General features: G+C 41.2%; 1 protein-coding gene and 1 long non-coding RNA gene across 5 annotated transcripts in view; one reads left to right on the top strand and one right to left on the bottom strand.

Annotated features, from left to right (window-relative positions):
• birc6 (baculoviral IAP repeat containing 6) overlaps nt 1–18,715 on the bottom strand; it is a 90,975-nt gene that overhangs the window by 19,900 nt on the left and 52,360 nt on the right. For all 4 annotated transcript variants that reach the window (XM_088304304.1, XM_088304305.1, XM_088304306.1 and 1 more), the window contains exons 63-66: nt 14,840–15,004; nt 14,203–14,374; nt 2,915–3,137; nt 1,084–1,229 (exon numbers count right to left, since the gene is read on the bottom strand). In XM_088304304.1, coding sequence (XP_088160430.1) covers nt 1,084–1,229; nt 2,915–3,137; nt 14,203–14,374; nt 14,840–15,004 — 706 coding nt within the window. The remainder of the gene's footprint in view (nt 1–1,083; nt 1,230–2,914; nt 3,138–14,202; nt 14,375–14,839; nt 15,005–18,715) is intronic.
• On the top strand, nt 7,506–9,954 carry LOC148330581 (uncharacterized). Its single transcript, XR_015845093.1, has 2 exons — nt 7,506–8,650; nt 9,275–9,954. It is a non-coding gene; the product is annotated as an uncharacterized LOC148330581 (long non-coding RNA).

Raw genomic sequence — 18,715 nt, 5'->3', positions numbered from 1 at the left:
CGGAGGGATAAAAATTACTTTCATCCATGACCAGAAAATGAATTGGGCATTTTTTCTCTTTTCTCTCTCTTCTTTTTTTGTCAGACACTATTATTAGTTTGAAAGGAGCCTAAGCGTTTAGGGCAGATATTCTGTTTCCCAAGATAAATTTCTTAAGAAAACTGCCTAACGAAATGATTTTTCATTTGTCAACAGCTTCATGTTGCAAGTTCCACATTGAAAAATTATTGTGATTTGTGAGGCCCTAAACGGATGGATTTCGTCAAGGGAAGTAACGGCATTGATTTCTATCCCCACGCCCAGCATACCATGGTTAATAGTCAGTTCTGCACTTCAGTGATCAGTTGGATGGCTATTTATATGGACAGCGCATTAAAATTCTGTAGAGCTACATTAAATGGGCGGTTTGGGGATAATTAAGAGTACTGTCTGGCAACAATGTAATGGAGGCCACGCATAATGTTTCAATGTGCAGTAGGGACTTTATTGATCTGCTACTTTATTAAAGTGACTAATTTCATTGAAAGAATTTTATTTACTGCATTTTTCTGCTTCGAGTCATTGCCATGGACTGACCATAAGCCTTGATTTGAATTGCCCTACTCGCTCTGTTTAAAAGCTACATACATGTGTGGGAGCTTTTTAATTACTCTCCTATATGTCATATAATTGCAATTTCAACGCCAGATGATGTTGAATGTTCCAAGGGATGAATGAAAAAATGTGTGCGATGTGAAAAATTGTACATGCTGGAAATGATTTACTTCAGTTAACCGTCAATGATTTGATGTGTAGCTAGATGTTTTATTGGTCACAAATCTAAACTTGTTCAAGGCTAACTGCTGCTTTTTAAAAAAGACTCACTAGCAAGCATACATGTTAAGCTAAGGTCTGACATGCCTGCCCACAATGATACCGTCCGTCTTATGTATGTGTTAAATACAGAAATAACAACCGCAAAGGAGACTGCGGCATTTAATATGGTGCACCCTATAGTTGTGGAAATACAGTTACTAACACAGATTATAAAAACGTGACATATGCTGCTACAATAATAAAAGAGAAATCGGCATGAGCGTATACCTTGGTTAGCTTGCCGGAGGCTCGTCGTAGCGGCATAGACTATCTCAGCTGTCCTCTGGATGTCGGGCACAAGAAGAGTCAGACCCTCAGGCTCTGGATCTGAGCTATCTGGCTTCACAACACCTTTGCTTTTATCTTTCTTTGACCTAGAATACACAAATATGTTTAGTCATAATGTAGCATAATACTCAAAATTATGGCCTGGGGATTTTCCTCATAGAAAATAAACAATCATGCCTACATTTGATCTGTTTAGTAATCATTGTCAAATCCTGAAAATTATCATAATTAATTGAAAATGCCAGATTACTGTAATCCAATTTGCAAAAAAAGGTGGACCCATCAGAACTCCAATACTGAATAATACAAGGAAACTCTGGCCCAAAAGTTGAAGATCAACCTGTTTTATCTCTCAGAGAGGATGCAGTGTGTAATCCATGTGACCTATGTGTCAAATATTGCAATGTCACCTGGGCAATTCAGCAAGGATCAAGACTGGACCCTCTATTAATCGGCCATCTACAGACTTCACTTGGTGGTATTACATATACAAAAATATAACCATTTTCACTCTTACGCCAATGCTATCCAACTATGTTTCTGTGTGATTGCTGTAATCAAGAGGCATGCCTCACTGAAATAAAAAAATGTATGTCCTTAATATTTTTGCTTCTCAACTCTGATAACATTGACTATTGTAACATGTTGCTTTGTTAATAGCTTTCTTTGATTCTTGAATATGGTCTAGACTGAGACACCTTTACAGGCGTTTTCCTTAGGAACAGTTCTCAAAACACAAGCACCACACTCCTTTGCAAAGTCCATTGCTAACTTGAGCAGGGTGTTTTGTTCCGAGATGACGTGGTTTCTAATTATTTCCCCGACTGTAGGTTTGTTTATTTCATTTTTTAAGATCAGCTGTCATTAATATTTGTCAACTGTGGACATGTCGAGCCCTTTTGAGACGCTTTTATGATTATGAGCTATAGAAATAACAAAAGGGCCCAGAACAACTTCCGAAGATTCAAGGTCAAAGTACATTTGCATCAGGTTGCACCGCCAGTCATCAATGAGGACACCACTGTTCAAAACAAATCTTAAAAAGCAAGACAGGACAGAAATTTGCCAAACTGCATAGCAAAGCCAAATAACATCCGGGTGAATGTCTTAAGAACAGAACAGAACAAGGTACATTAGCACCATGTTCACAGATATTTTTTTTAAGCATACCAAGAATAGAACACTGTCCCAACTGTGAGACATGGAGGAGGCTCTTTTATGTTTTGGGGCTTTCTAGGGAATTCTTGAGAGAGCTGCGCTTCCCAGTGTGAGAAAGGTTGGCGTCAGTCGCCGGTCATGGGTCTTGCAATGGGATAACGACCCAAAACACAGGTAAAAACACCTATGAATGGTGAATTGCAAAACACTGGACTATTCTGAAGTGGTCTTCTATGAGCACTGATCTAAATCTTATTGAACATCTGAGTTAGGAGCTAAAACATGCCACCTGGACAAAGCTCATAAAGATTGGGCCAAAATATCTGCTGTGAGGTGCAAAAGTCTTATTGAAAGTTACAAAAGTCATTTCATTGCAGGGATTGCCTCAAAAGGTTGTGCAAAAAATAAAGTTAAAGTTAAAAGGTACAATCCTTTTTTGTCCAGCACTGTTTAATTTATTTTTTTAATAATTATGTTGAACTACAAATCAAAGCAAATATCAGATTTTTCATTGGTTAATTTTCATTCATTTTTTATTTACAATCACATTTGTCAGTTTCAAGTTATTTCTGATCTATGTGGAGTTCTTTCATTATCAATTTTGTAGACATACCTGAGGCGATTTGTGTAAGTGTCCACACATGTTTTCATTTTGGCCAGCAGCATTCCAACAGAAGTCTGTCCCCCCGAGTGTTCTTCATCCTCCTCCTCCTCATCCTGCCCTCGGTCACCAGACAGAGGAAGCAACAGAGGGACGAGGGATGTGCAGGTTGAGATGGCTCGAAGCAGCTCCAATAATGCTCGATACAGGGGAACATGGCGTGCCATATCCAGAACTACAAAGACACAAAATAGTGCTTATTAAGGTCAATTTATAATAAAATAAGTCAATAAATAAAAACGACATTTGCTGCAAAAGAGGGTAAAGGAAATTATTACAGACTTGCAATCGGGATTAAATTAAGCAAAAAATCATATAAGAGTTGGTGGCTTCTCGGTTCCTTGACAACCATGGAAAATCTTGCAAAAGGTTCATATTTTTGGCTTGCATTAAGTAAGCACCTAATGTAAGGAATTGGGAGAATGTACAGAAAAACAAAGTATTTACTTCTTAGTCTACAAACTTCGGGAAAGCTTATGTATATGTCATATTTATTATTTTCTCTCTGTTATCAGGTCAGAATGTAGTTGCACCAAAAACAGGTTCCATCTTCCATCAAATTATGTTCAATGACTCTTGATTTCTCACTTACTCATCACTATGATGACATTGATACAGGGTGGTACTAGTCACACAGTAACCTTGAGTGCTAGTAATGCATGGACAATCCTGAGTTTTAGGGCCAATCCCCTTACGTCTTGTCCCATCCATGTTTTAAAAGTTGCTGCTTAGTAAACGTTGGTACACAGTCGGGGCTAGCATCAAGGCTAGGCTGCTTCTGAATTATTTGGCAACCGTTTTTCATTGTTTCGTTGGGTAATCAATAATATAGTTATTATTATTATTATTAGGAAGTAATGGCGCATCTGTTTACGACAACCTGCACGGGGCTGGAAGCGATGACGTTGCGTATCCAGTGCGTTCCCATTTCCTTGGGTGATCGTTTTCCCACCCTTTGTTTCATCAGCCCAAATGAGTTAATGGGGGAGGGGAAAGACAAAGATAAAGGATTAAGGGGAAGTAATGGAATTGGGCCTTATTTTTCTAGGCAGTAACTTGTACGTGTCATTCCTTACTGCTGTCAGATTGAAACATTTCCTTGCCCGCAATCAAGATTCGTTTTATCTGTCACATTGCCCACACCTTATATATTTTTCAACCAATTTCAAATGTTCTCTATCCAACAATCCGTTGCAAAACTCCCTGTGACAATACCTGACAAACTGATATTTCGTATTTTACTGGGATGTGGGGTAATGGTGGGACTAGCCACATAAATAAAAGATATGGTTTATAGGAGGCGTTATTGAATTATTCAAATCAAAATTTAATTCTAATTCAATTTCATATTTAAATTAACCCTGAGTGACAACATATCTTTAAATAAGGTCACTCTAAAAACTGGGTAAAAACATAAACATAATGTTCCTCAGAATTACGTTCTTGGGCCAATGTTAATATGTGCAATGGATAATTGCTTAAATACGGTGAGCACTTTGGCAATCAGTAAGCTCTGAAAAGTACATAAAAGACGAAAGATGTACCATTATGCAAACAAAAGCTCTGACATATCAATGTTCAATATTTACAGAAATCTTCTCAGTGAATCTGCCTGAAATGATGTGAACCATATAACTTCCATACACTCATGATCACTATCATCAGCACCAAATACAAAAGGTAAGAGAAAACAAAAAAAAAGTGAGCACTTTCCTCTTTCTCCTTTTATTACTTGCCTCTCCAACACGCAAACACCACTACAGCAAGTGTTCAATTTTGTCTCACCATTGCCATGACAACAACTAGTGGTGGATGCACATTGGTGATGCAGTGACACCGCTTTAGAGCTTGATAGTCACTCTGCTGCGACTGAGATTTAATGTATGTTTCATTGGACAGTGTGAACATTCAGTAAGTGAATGATATTGGACACCCATTTTACGCAGTGCAGTGTGAATTGAGTCATCTTACAAAACTGCCAAAATTCTACTGTATAGAATTATAGCCAAACAGATCAATTTCAGTTTCACAGAACATGTCTCAGAAAATTAAGGTATCTTCCCTGTGTACATTTGCAAACTGAAATCTGGATTTTATTTTTAATGTTGCTTTTGGACTTATGGCTTCTTCCTGGCAAAGGGCCCATGTCTTTTCGTCACACATTTACCTGTAGATAATGACACACACTTCTATCTAATCTACACAAGGTCTTTTGCATTTGTAATTATGTTGAAATGTACATTTTGAACCAATACACATATATCACAAAACACATATCACGACTGAGCAGTATGATCACTGGTGGTTATACTGGTGTTCATAATCGCGTATACAGTAATACCTCGCTACTTCGCGGTTCACCTTTCGCGGGTTCAGTGCTTCGCGGGTCTAAAAAATATTCAAAAATTAAAAACTTTTTTTGCCCCGGCACGATCGGGGCTCTCCATTCGCTCCGCTCCGCGGGGGCATTGTAGTTTCGCCGAGTGGCACGACGGGGCGCTGGAGCGGTTAGACGGCCAGCGTGCGCCGAAGAAGAGCGTGGGCGAAGAGGAGAGTGGACGAAGAAGAGCACGTTCCCCCGGGCACGATCTGGGGCGACGTTTCGCGCGGTCCGGACCGTACCAGAGCTCCGGCCGGCGTGCGTGGCAGTTAAGCCGAAGAGGAGCACCTTCCGCCCGGGCACGAGCGGGGCGACATTTCGCTCCGCTCGGGACCGTACGAGAGCTCCGGAGGAGGCCGGCCTGCGTGCGTGGCAGTTAAGCCGAAGAGGAGCGCCTTCCGCCCGGGGCACGAGCGGGGCGAAATGAAACCGAGTTCAACCGAACGGAGACACGCTTCGGGGGAGCAGGTCCGGCGTGCGTGACAATTAAGCCGAAGAGGAGCACCTCTTCCGCCCGGGAACGAGCGTAGCGTGAGGCTGTCAGTTATGAATGAATAAATAAATAAATGAAGAATGCCACCTTTCATTTCACTGTCATGATCCGTGCCTGTCATTCCGCGTGTGTTTTTGTTTTTTCAGCTGTGTGGGCGTTCCTCCAGCGATCGTTTCGCGCCATGCCGTTAGCTGCTGCGAGACGTGCCCACCAGCCCCGCACCGGATTCCCATTCACTCACTGATTACACTCACTATATAATCCACCTACACTGACTACCTGGCGTCGGATTGTTATCCTACTTGCTCATGCTCCCGTACTTCGATCGTTATCTTGTTCAAGTGTTTCTTGTTGTCGCGTTTTTCTTTCGGCTCGTTTTCTGTTCTCTTTTTCTGTCGATGATTGGTCTCCTCTTATCCTTCCGTGGTAAGCAATCTTCGTTAGTCATTCCTTGCCTTTTGCAACCGTTTTTCGTTCTATAGTTATTCCCTTTTTCTGGTGCGAGTGTTCTACCAGCGCTTTACGTTCTTTCCGCCGATAGATTGGTATTATATATATTATAGCCGATAGAGTCTATCGGATAGACCCTCATAGTCCTAGATTGTAATTGGATACTGACTATATTGTGATTATAATAAATATCTTTGTATCACCACCTTTTTCCCGTGTCTGCGTTTGGAGAGTCCTGCTCAATCCTCCAAGCTCTGCTGGAGGATCATAACATTCACAGGGCACAGCGGACGGCGTACCAGCAGGTAAAAGTCGAAGTAATTCAATAAATACAAAAAGAAGTAATTGAATAAATACAAAAATAATGGCTGGGGAATAAAAAAATAATTTTTAATAATAATTTGGTTTTTTTGTTATAACATGAATTTCACTCTCTCTCTCTCTCTACCCGTATTCTATATGGTACTGTATACAGGGGGGTATACTGTATAACTGTACAGGTTTTTTTAAGCATTTTTGAAGGGGCGCCGCTACTTCGCGGATTTTCAGTTTTCGCTGCCATTAACCGCGATAACCGGGGTATTACTGTAATTGTTTGAACAGACGCGCAACCTTAAGACATCTGGAACTTGTACCCAAGGATGAACTGTTATCTTGGCTGAGCTCTTTTGACTTTCCCATTATGCTACACAGTATGTTGCAGGATTACAATTAAATAAATCCAAGTGTGTGTCTCTTATTAACTCAAAAGTTGTCAATAAACCTCTCGGATTTCCAAAGACATGATATCCTCATCTGGCTTTTCCCAAATAGAAGGGATAATAATCTTACTGTGAAAGAACTTTTGACTCGGAATGATGTAATGAAAAATGTAAAAAATAAACAAACAATGAAGAAATCCTCTCTCAAGATTCTGGCATTCAGTAAATCAAAATACTTATATCCAATTCAGGCTTAGTGACGTTTAGCGATAAGTAATTAAGGTGCGTGATAGATTTTATACAGAGACATAATAGGGAAATAAAATGTAAGATTACTTCGTAATGAAGATATGTTTTACAGAAACCTAAGACAACTAGCCGAGCATGGCGGGCGTCACAGAATCATCCCCCTTAGAGATAAATAATATGAGCACAGAACCCCCCTCCGCCCACCCCTTTTCATTGCCTCCTGCTTTGTCCTCCGCCCAGCTAGAAACACTTTTGATTTCACCACTGCTTCACAGTGCCTCCCTCCTCCATCTCTCTTCCACATAGATCTGTCCAACAAACAGCAGCCGATGATTGTTTCCACCTCAAACAAACAGCAGTGATGATTTCACGTTCTTTTAGTTTTTTTCCCCATTTTACGTTTGTGTTGTTTTGGTGGAAGCTGGGCTTCTGTGTGCACAACCAGCCCCCACGGCAGGGAGAGGGGAGGAGGAAACGGTAAGTGTGAGCAATGTTGTCCCCCCCCCCCCCCACCCTCCTCTTTCTTCCTTCTCATTCTTATGCTCCTTCATTGCCACATCCATCAGGATCCATCCTCCCTCTTTTGCCATCATTTCGTTTGGTTATGCAATGCACAGTCCTGCCGTGGTGTCTAACTGGTGTTGAGGACCCACCGTAACACTGCCGTCACTAGCGGTACGTTAGGATCCCGACCGCAATAGTAATCGTCTGGCTCTGCAGCTGCCTCTGCCTCTCCACAGTGAGCTCAACTATGGAATGTCTTGGCTTTTTATTCTCCTCTGGAATATCAACCACCAGACCGGGCTACTTCAAGGACCTGTACGTTCTCTGCTAGAAGACTGGAGACTTGGTGGCATAGAGACATCAGTTGACACACCTACACAACTACCAGGCAATGATACATCGTTCGGGTTTGGATGCATCCGGAGTGAGCAAGCGACTTTCTTGAGAAGCACTAATTGCATGGTTTCCCAGAGGAATCCCAAGCAAGATGTAAGATACAGAAAGTGGGGAGTGTCAAATAATCAACACTATGAGGAGGGAGTTGGGAGAAACGTGTAGAGGAGTTTACAGAAAACAGGGAACCGCATGGGAAGGGATGGAAAGAAAGGTGGGAAGAGAGAAGAGGGCTCGTCTTCACTTAAATAAAGCTGGTTGCACTTAAGTGGAAAAGAAATTACCGAAGACTAGCAAGGGTCTGACTGCATTCAATTTCAGGGGACATTGGACATGATGGTGTTATGAACTGGATGTGACACAAAGTGGGTTTCCCTGGAAGTACAGTTGAGCAAAGCTGCTGACTCCCCCCTTCACCTGCAGGTTTCAACATGCAGCATGCTCGTAAATCCACGGAATTTTAAGAAGATCCAAAAAGCATGATGAAAGACAATTCTTTCCGCCAGAACCACCTTAGGGTAAGATACGTTTCACCCCTACATTATACTTTGTGTGATATACAATCACCAGTAGTGATGGCATATTTTTCAGGAAACATTGCAGGAGCTCTTCATTCAGGAAAACACTCAGCAAAAAAAATACAAATAAAATAAAAACGATATACTTCCTTAACCCTCAAATACTGTATGTCATTGATAAATGACAATTTGCTGCTTTTGAATCATTGTATTTTCTTCCAGAAGGAAGCTGTGACAAATGCTCGATAACTACACAGAGCATCTGGGGTATTTAATCATTTACAGCACATGAAAATCAGTGGGCGGAGGTGAAGGGCTCTAATGGCAGCATTTAATCATGCTTCTTTTGACAGAAAGACTGCCATTAAATATTACCACACATGATTTAACAATTTAGCAGAATATCCACGGTTGATGCCTCTCCAATTGTTGACATAAAGCCTGAAATTGGGCTCATCTCCTAGTTGTCAGGACATTAAAGATGGTGATCCCACACTGTATGGCCATATATGAGCAAAATCATGAAGGATAGACGTCAGTGAAAAAAATAGCCATACTAATTCACACTCTAAGATGTCACATGTGAAAACTGACAGGAATATTTCTCATTTCTTTTTATTCCAGATAAGAGTCACCTTGACGGGCTAGGGGAGTTGCAGGATCATGGGCACCACAGTTATCACGCTTGATGATGTGCGTGCACTGGAGCTCAAGGAGGAACAGGAAGAATCCATCTTGGCCATGTTAGGCATCATTGGCACGTTCCTCAACCTATTTGTAATTGTGTTTGTATACATCTACACAACATTATAATGAATAAAATAGTTTCATAACTACTTTGATAAACGACTACAAGAAGTTGAGAGAACAGCGTCAAGTTAGGAAAACTTGAGATTTGACAAGAATCGTTTCGCAAGTAAAAGGAGATTAAGTTAGAGGAACTGTCGGAAGACACGGAAAACATATCAAGTCAAAGTCATTTGATGGAAAGATAGCAAAGGGTTTGGAGAGACAGCATGAAAGATGAAGAATGTATTACTGGAACTGATGGACACATGCAAGAGCTCAACCAGGACTGATATCCCCTGTGGTTCAGCAAAACTACAACCTGGGGCTCCAAGTTGTTTTTTCTGATTACTCATACCATGAAATATTCATGTCATATATATTGTCACTTATCTGAAATATATTATTTAAAAACAGAGCCTAAGATGCTGACATTGTGGAGAGGCTTCTTGGTAGATGCTGTGATTTACTTGTTACCTCAGGATGCCCAAAAGTCAATAAAGCATTTGACTATAAAGTACACAAGCTAAAACTGACCTAATTGTTCATAATGAAGTTTGTCATCATTCAAAAGCCAATGAGTACTTTCAACTCGATACGTGCGCTATCATAGCCGCAGAAAATAACATTTCAAATTGCACAAAATCCTATTATATTTTTGAAGGATTGTTTTATGAATGAAAAAGAAGACTTCATTTCTCCTAATACCATTTTATTTCTTAAGAGGTGTTAATGAGTCACAGAGCAAGCGACCAATGGCTCGGGTCCAACCTGTCAGGGGAGATCTTCACGAGAGGATAATGACTCATAGTCTTTGCTGTTGGGAGTGGTTCATCCAGCATCGGCAGAGAATTTGCGAAGCCTTATATAGTTTCACACCGAAATGAGCATGAAAAAAACCCCCAAAAGAGCAGCAGCCCATTTACAGCGTAAAAACATTCAGGCCACAGTCGCCTTGTTCTTTAAGTCTTGGAGATGTTTATGCGTTTTTTTAAAATGGGAGTGGGGTGGGGAGGTGGCTATTCAATACATGATGCCCCAAAAGATAAGTGTAAAAAATATGAAGGGCTACCCTAATCAACACACTTTTTTTTTTTCCAATTAGCCAATATTTGGAGTTTTTCGCCACATAAATTGATCAATCATCATTGATCTTTTTACTGTGCAACGAACACTTATTTGCCTGTCAGGTCCTTCCATACGACAAGTCTTCAACAACATAACGTGAAATATTAAATATTCAGTTAGATTTTATACTATACATTGTCGTCATCCGGAGGTAAAAATGCACTCCGCGTGGGCGGTGGGAGAGTGCTGACAGCTGGAAGATCAAACCTGTAAAGCTGTTTTGAGGTACAGTATTGACTTTTTTATTTTACTTTAATTGAATCCCACTTGAAACATGAAGCATAAAGTGGACATTGAATTTATGCTGATAGTAATAATTCAGCCACTATTTTTTTCTTTAAATGCACGGCAATGACATGACATCTCCAAGCAATGAATAAAAAATAAAAAAAACCTCGTCTCATTATTAACACACTCAAATACATTATTTCTACCTCCTATGGAATCGCTCCACTCTAGACACGACACGCTGGACCACATTTACTTCGGTAAACAACGTCTTTAGTGACGTCCTTCTCTTCTGCGCAATTTTGACACAGCAGACAGATGAAGATCGCGTTTGTAATGTCGTGAACACTTACACAAAAACCTTTTCCACATGATGGCCCCAATTCTCGGCCGTGTTGATATATACAGTGACTTTTTTTTTTTTTTGTACATTTTAATTCATTTAGTTTGTTAAAATTAAGTATAAAATGTGTATTTGTATATTTAGCGGTTAATTCCGATTTACACGGAAATTTAGGTTACATTGCCAGCGTCGGAACAGAACTCGTTCATTAATTGAGGACTTCCTGTACCTTACCGTTGTAATACGTTTGGAGGGGACTGCACAATACCAGTCACTCTCCAAGAGGCCGGTAATTTTTTTTACGTACACTCCTCATCCTCATATGCAAACATCCTAAACAGGATTACCAGAGAACTGTTACCTTGCATCAATTGATACTTTGCAGTCCTGATTTATTTAAAATACATTTGGCTTGAAAGAATGGAAGATTTTTTTTGTCATGTTTAAAGACGTATGTTGCGGTTACAAATTTAGTAAAGCAGAACAAATCAGATTAGGTACAAGGTATTAAATATAAAATTTCAGATTATATGAATGAGAATTTTGTGGTGAGATTCACGTGTGTTAAAGGCCATTAAAGTCTTCACTCCATGTCATGAGGTAGAAAGCTATTATGAGACACTAATGTATTGAAAAAGGCTTTTCCAAGACAACTAATTAATGGAGAGCAATGTGGAAGGTTGACAGGGTTCAGGAGTTTGTGGGCGATTTAGTAATAGCAAATAAATATAAATATAAATGGCATGAGAGATACATGTTTTGTGATCCTCTTATTTCTTTGTTTTTTTTCATTGTTTGCTTGTATAATGATTTTTTTGGTTTTGATTTGAAACCGTGACTTGGAGGCAGTGCTTTTCAATTATTTCCTGTCATACCAAGAAAAAAAACAATTAGCGCCCCCACCACCATTTTTTTTTTACATTTCATACTAATGCACATGTTCTTTGTATATTAATGTTAGATTGTTAATAAAATACCCCTTAACAAAGCTAAATTGAAAATATAATTTTGAGAACGACTATTGTGAGGATCTCAAAACTCAGTACTGTTGTGAAAATATTGATGAAGATGATAAATATTTACTATATGTTTTATATGTATATGTTTTTTTTTTTTAACTTTATTGACATGAACAAACCAAACAGTTATTAATACATACATAACAGAAAAGACAAAAAGAGCTAGGGGGATTTTAAACTAAAATTCTATATAAATAAAGCATATAGCCTATACGTTTTTTTTTTCATTTACAATCCGTTTGACGTCGAACCTCTTCGTTGTGATGACATCAGCCATTTCCGTGTTCCAGCCAGAGAGCGTCTGCTAAATTGCTCATGTAGCCGTCGTATTATTTTATGTTTCGATACGTAATGGTTGCAATACAACATTTCTGTTCATAGCGGCTGGTTCTCCGCCCAAACGCGGTTCCAGTCAGACTTCTGTTAAAAGTCAACCATACATCGAAGCAATTCATTTTAACGATAAGCGCGCTTAGTGCCTCCTTGCTCGCCTCCTTGTTTAGCATGCTACTTGTTTGCGGAGTCGTTTATTTGCCATCACGTCGCTTGTTGCTTCTGCTGTGCGCGGACTTGCATATAGTTCAAATAAAGTCCGTTCTGCTGCGGCGCAAGATAGTTTGGCGTGGTGCATTTAAGTAGCGGCGAAAGAAATCACTTCCGGGTCAACGAGCGACAGGGCGACGCTTGTTTTTAATCAGTACAGCGTGACATGGCGACACTTTTTTTAAACCAGTACTGCGTGAACTTAGGGCACAAACAGCTTTGACGAGCTCAAACTCGCGTTGTCTGAGATCGCCTTTTTCGGTCCCAAAACTATGCAAAAAACCATGTTCCCCAGGGTCCCACGCGCCCCCTCTGCATCGCACCGCGCCCCCCACTATTTGAGAATCACTGCTCCAAGGAGAGTGACCAGTGAAGTCCCTCCCCTGACGTTGTTGAGTAGAAGTGTTGCCATGACATCATTCATTGGTTAGAGTCGATACTACTGGCAGCGATCCCTAATGTTACCATGACATCTCTCATTGGTCTGAGGTGATGCCTCTGACAGTGATCCCTTATTCGCGTAAGTACTGGCGAGCTAGCATGCGCAATACAGCATGCGCGAGGCAGCTTGCGCCTCGTAGTGCGGCACGCCCAGTTTGAGTATTAAATCCGGAAATAGCACTCTCAACTAGTGTTGCGCCCTTTGGTACAGCGCGTCTTATGGCCGTAAAAATACGGTACGTTCACATCAATGGGCAAGTTAGAACTTCAATAAATCAAGATTAAATGTTTCATAATTTGGGAGGAAGCCAGAGTAGCTGTCGAAACCCCAAGCAAGCACACCGAGAACATGCAACCTCTGTAGACGAAAGCCTGAGACAAGATTCGGAACCTGTCTGTGATGCAGACAATCTAACCACGTAGCTCACTGTGTAATTAGTCTGGCCCAATTCTCAAGTCTAAAAATGGATGTAATAAATTGGACACCAGTAATTCAAAGTAAAGAATGTAAAAAATAAATCACTCCATGTTCTGTGCATACTTAGCAAGATAAAAGCGCAGATGTACATGTACATGCACACAAATGAATTTCTACTTAGACATAGATATTGAGTCTTTCAATTAAATTGTTCTTCACTCCCCAGCAAAGCAATTAATAATGCGGCAGTACCATTTATTTCTGGCTAACAGCTCTTTGGACATAAGGGGTGGAGGAGACGGGCTCTCTCTTTTTTTTTTTACTACAGCCAGCTCCCTGTGACATTTATTGAAGGACCAGAGCTGCTGGGCAACTGGCTCTTTTACAGAAGTTGGTTAATTAAACGCATCATGATGTTCATTCGGCACATGCAGTGGCATTTCCCAAATAAAAGAATTTGTCATTATTTAGTTTAATGAAATGGTGATGTTTGAATAGGCGAGACACGTATCACTCACACATCTTCCTGAACTGAACTTTGTCAGCTATGACTCATTACAAAATACAAGCAATTGGAATAGAAATACTTGGAGCTGAGCCTTGCTCAACTGCATCAACACAATTCATGAATGGAATAGGAGCTTACCAGAGTCATTCCGCAGGTAGGAGGACATAGCAGGGATGAGACAGGACTGACTGAGCAGCTCCTGCAGCACTGCTGGAAGAGCTGAGCTGTTGAGGGTTCTGTTCTCTGCTGAAGATGCATCAGAACTGTGGAAGCCGCTCGAACCTGCGGCATTAATGTAGCTTGCCAAGACCTGGTAAATGGAATAACAATATCATCAGAGGAGACAAAGTGGAATCACTGAATGCTAAAATTATTAAAAACTATTACTGTCGTATTGTAAATATTTTTCTTCCTTGCTAATTTTGAGCAAGTGCTTTAGATAAAAAAATATCTTTATTCCACTGCTGTCATAATTCTAATTAAGATGATGCATCTATTGCAATCAGTGCATCCCCTCGTAGACAGAGCAAAATAAAAAAAAGATTTTGTAGCTGTGTATTTACTCTCGTTTCTTGTAGACATAGCAAGATAAAGTTTTGTAGTTGTGAATTTACTCTTGTTTCTTGCTAACAGAGACGAAAATGGAATGAAAATAATGTGAAAAGGTGTCTGTCAACAACAATGTAGCTGAGTCGTAAAACCCAAAGTTTAACATTGATATCATTGTATCATTTTGAGTAGTGCGCTAAAACAGTCTACTAGAATACTGACTTACCTGAAGAAGGCAAGTAACGTGTTCCTCCTCTAAACGCTGTTTTGTGAGCGCCTGCTCAACATCCCACCCAGACGCAGTGGACCCCGTGCCAAAACCAGTTCCTTTGGCCCAGTACAACTGCTGCTCCTCACTGGTTCCACCACCATGACAACTTGACATCTGTGGCTGTAAAGAACATACGTCATACGTCGACAGCAGCTCTGCAATACGCATATTAAAATCAATATAAAAATAAAGTTAAAGATTTCCTTTAATAGTCCCACAATGGGGAAATTTGCAGTGTTACAAATTGAACTGGTTTAATTCTTAGGCAAATTTGACAATCATTAGTTGACAGATGGGAAATGTCAAAGGACATGGTGGAGCAATGATGTATAATATAATTCTGGTTTTAAACCAACTTTGAGTGTCAAACTCATTTTAGCACAGGGGCCACAAGGAAGAAAATCTACTACCAAGTGGGCCGGACTAGTAAAATCATGATCTAAAACAAAAAGCAACCACCGTCAATATCAATGTTATGCACATTAGCGCTATTTGCATGCTGTCCTGCAAATAACGGAGGTCAACTGTAAATACACCCTAAAATATAAAACAAAATCTAATGTATTTAAAAAATATAAAAACGTTGAGCAATTTAATCAAGATAATTAAAATATATATTTATACAAAAATAAAATCACAATACACTTTTTTTTAAAATTAGAGTTTGAATGTTATTGCTAATCAACTTTTATTCGTTTTTTTTTGTACGTGCACGTCATCTCGGTTCAGCGGCGAGGATTTACGTCAAGGATGGAACATGGATTATGGTGGAAAGGAACAGGAGATTTTTAAGATGGAAAAATCTGTTCTTTCTTTGAAAACAATTTGGACTTCGCTGGAAATAAGATCCTCTTGACAAGACGGTTGTCATGTATAGTCTATACAAACGCAGAGAGAAAAACAGGGACACGACTATTTGTCGACGGATCTTGACCAGCACCGTAGCGTCACAAACAGTGGCGGCTGCCGTGCTAGGGAGGGGCACAGACCAAAAAGGTGTTGCAGCCATATTTATTCAAAAACTCAATCATAAATCTACTTGTGCTCAAATAATGACTTATTGCATATGCACGTTTTGTGCACAAACTAGTGCGTATGAACGATTTGGAAATGAGGCCCAATGAGAGCACTTACAGAAGTGTCTTGTTGCCAGACCAGGAAATATTTTAGAAAAAGAGAATTTGTTGGTTTTTTTTTTGTTTTTCTTTTATGGAGAACAATCACAGCAGCAGGTTAAATTAATTTAATTTAACTTGTATTTATTCCCCTCCCACAAAAAAGAATGTTCAATATGGTTCAGATATATGAAGCACTTTTACTAAAACAGCTTTTTCCAATGTTAGTGTATAAAATGAGAACGAGCTTGTCATCTTCCACTTTGTTTATGCTAGAATATTATATTATTATATTATTATATTATAATAGTTATTTTTTACATTCTGGACTCTGGACTAGAGCAAAGCTAAGTTGGTTTTAAAATTAAATCCAATGAAGTTGTTTATTTGGTATTACCTTTAATTACCAATTTATTTGTAGAATCATATCCTTAAAAAAACAGCGATATATTGCTTCGTCTCGAATTGTTTGGTCGTAACAACCGGTTATTTTTTTGTGAAACACTGAATGAAAGCTGAAATTCTACACTTTAATCGTGTTCTGATTCTGCTACGTCGTCTCAGGAGAGGGAAGCAGTGCACCTTCAACACTATTTATAGTGGAGATGGGGTGTTGTTGACCTCGTCTCGGGACGTTGTGAGTCGGTGGGGAGAATACTTCGAAGACCTCCTCAATTCTACCGACACGCCTTCCATTGAGGATGCAGAGCCTGAAGACTCCGTGGTGGACTCACCTATCTCGGGGGCTGAAGTAACCGAGGTGGTTAACAAGCTCCGGTGGCAAGGCCCCGGGGGTGGATGAGATCCGCCCGGAGTTCCTTAGGGCTCTGGATGTTGTGGGGCTGTCATGGTTGACACGCCTCTACAACATTGCGTGGACATCGGGGACAGTGCCTCTGGATTGGCAGACCGGGGTGGTGGTCCCCCTTTTTAAGAAGGGGGACCGGAGGGTGTGTTCCAATTATAGAGTAATCACACTCCTCAGCCTCCCTGGTAAGGTCTACTCAGGGGTACTGGAGAGGAGGGTCAGTCGGGAGGTTGAATCTCAGATCCAAGAGGAGCAGTGTGGTTTTCGTCCTGGCCGTGGAACAGTGGACCAGCTCTACACTCTCTACAGGGTCTTTGAGGGTGCATGGGAGTTCGCCCAACCAGTCTACATGTGTTTTGTGGACTTGGAGAAGGCGTTCGACCGTGTCCCACGGGGAGTTCTGTGGAGCGTGCTTCGGGAGTAGGGGGTACCAAGCCCCTTGATACGGGCAGTTGGGTCCCTGTACCACCGATGTCAGAGTTTGGTCCGCATTGCCGGCAGTAAGTCAGATTCGTTTCCAGTGAGGTTTGGACTCCGCCAAGGCTGCCCATTGTCACCGATTCTGTTCATAACTTTTATGGACAGAATTTCTAGGCGCAGTCGAGGCAATGAGGGGATCCGGTTTGGTGATCTCAGTATTTCATCTCTGCTTTTTGCAGATGATGTGGTACTGTTGGATTCCTCAAGCCGTGATCTCCAACTCTCATTGGAGCGGTTCGCAGCCGAGTGTGAAGCGGTTGGGATGAAGATCAGCACCTCCAAATCTGAGACCATGGTTCTCAGTCGGAAAAGGGTGGAGTGCCCTCTCCAGGTCGGGGAGGAGATCCTGCCCCAAGTGGAGGAGTTTAAGTATCTTGGGGTCTTGTTTACGAGTGAGGGGAGGATGGAGCGAGAGATCGACAGGCGGATCGGTGCAGCCTCCGCTGTGATGCGGACGCTGTATCGGTCTCTCGAGGTGAAGAGGGAGCTGAGCCAAAAGGCGACGCTCTCGATTTACCGGTACCGGTCGATCTTCGTTCCTACCCTCACCTATGGTCACGAGCTGTGGGTCGCGACTGAAAGAACAAGATCTCGGATACAAGCGGCCTAAATGAGTTTCCTCCGCAGGGTGTCTGGGCTCTCCCTTAGAGATAGGGTGAGAAGCTCGGCCATCCGGGAGGGACTCAGTGTCGAGCCGCTGCTCCTCCACGTAGAAAGGAGCCAGATGAGGTGGCTCGGGCATCTGGTTAGGATGCCTCCTGGACGCCTCCCTGGTGAGGTGTTCCGGGCATGTCCCACCGGCAGGAGGCCCAGAGGACGGCCCAGGACACGCTGGAGAGACGACGTCTCCCGGCTGGCCTGGGAACGCCTGGGAATCCCTCCGGCAGAGCTGGAAGATGTGGCTGGGAAGCGGGAAGTCTGGGCTTCCCTGCTGAAGCTGCTTCCCCCGCGACCCGACCCCGGATAAGCGGCGGATAATGGATGGATGGATGGATGATTCTGCTACGTCAGATCCGTTATGGTGACGTATCAAGGCAAATTCATACAACCTATTCAATTTTCCAAATACTCCTGGACATAACTGTATGTACATAGACAAGTCCAAAAAGTCTAAAACCAGGTAGGCTGAATTAAGGGGATGAGCATTCTCATTTTTAAGCGACTATGCCTTCATACTGTTTTTGCTCCTGATCAAAATCAAGGTCAGCCAAAGAAATTATAATTGGGTGTTATTCAAGTCATCTGCCTTTATAAACTGTTTACAGCTATGATAACTCCATAAATCCACAGGGAAAGGAAGACAGAGAACGTAATATTACATCAACAACGACAAAAATCTGCCTCTTTTTGTTCAGAATTCACATGCAGGACTTGAAGCACAAAGCTCCAAAGCTTTAGATGAATGTAGTCTAATCACAACACTATTTA

This window comes from Idiotropiscis lumnitzeri, chromosome 9, assembly GCF_059441095.1.
Source record: "Idiotropiscis lumnitzeri isolate Australia: NSW breed Sydney's pygmy pipehorse chromosome 9, RoL_Ilum_1.0, whole genome shotgun sequence".
Taxonomy (NCBI): domain Eukaryota; kingdom Metazoa; phylum Chordata; class Actinopteri; order Syngnathiformes; family Syngnathidae; genus Idiotropiscis; species Idiotropiscis lumnitzeri.
This window is presented reverse-complemented; position numbering and strand designations above follow the sequence as displayed.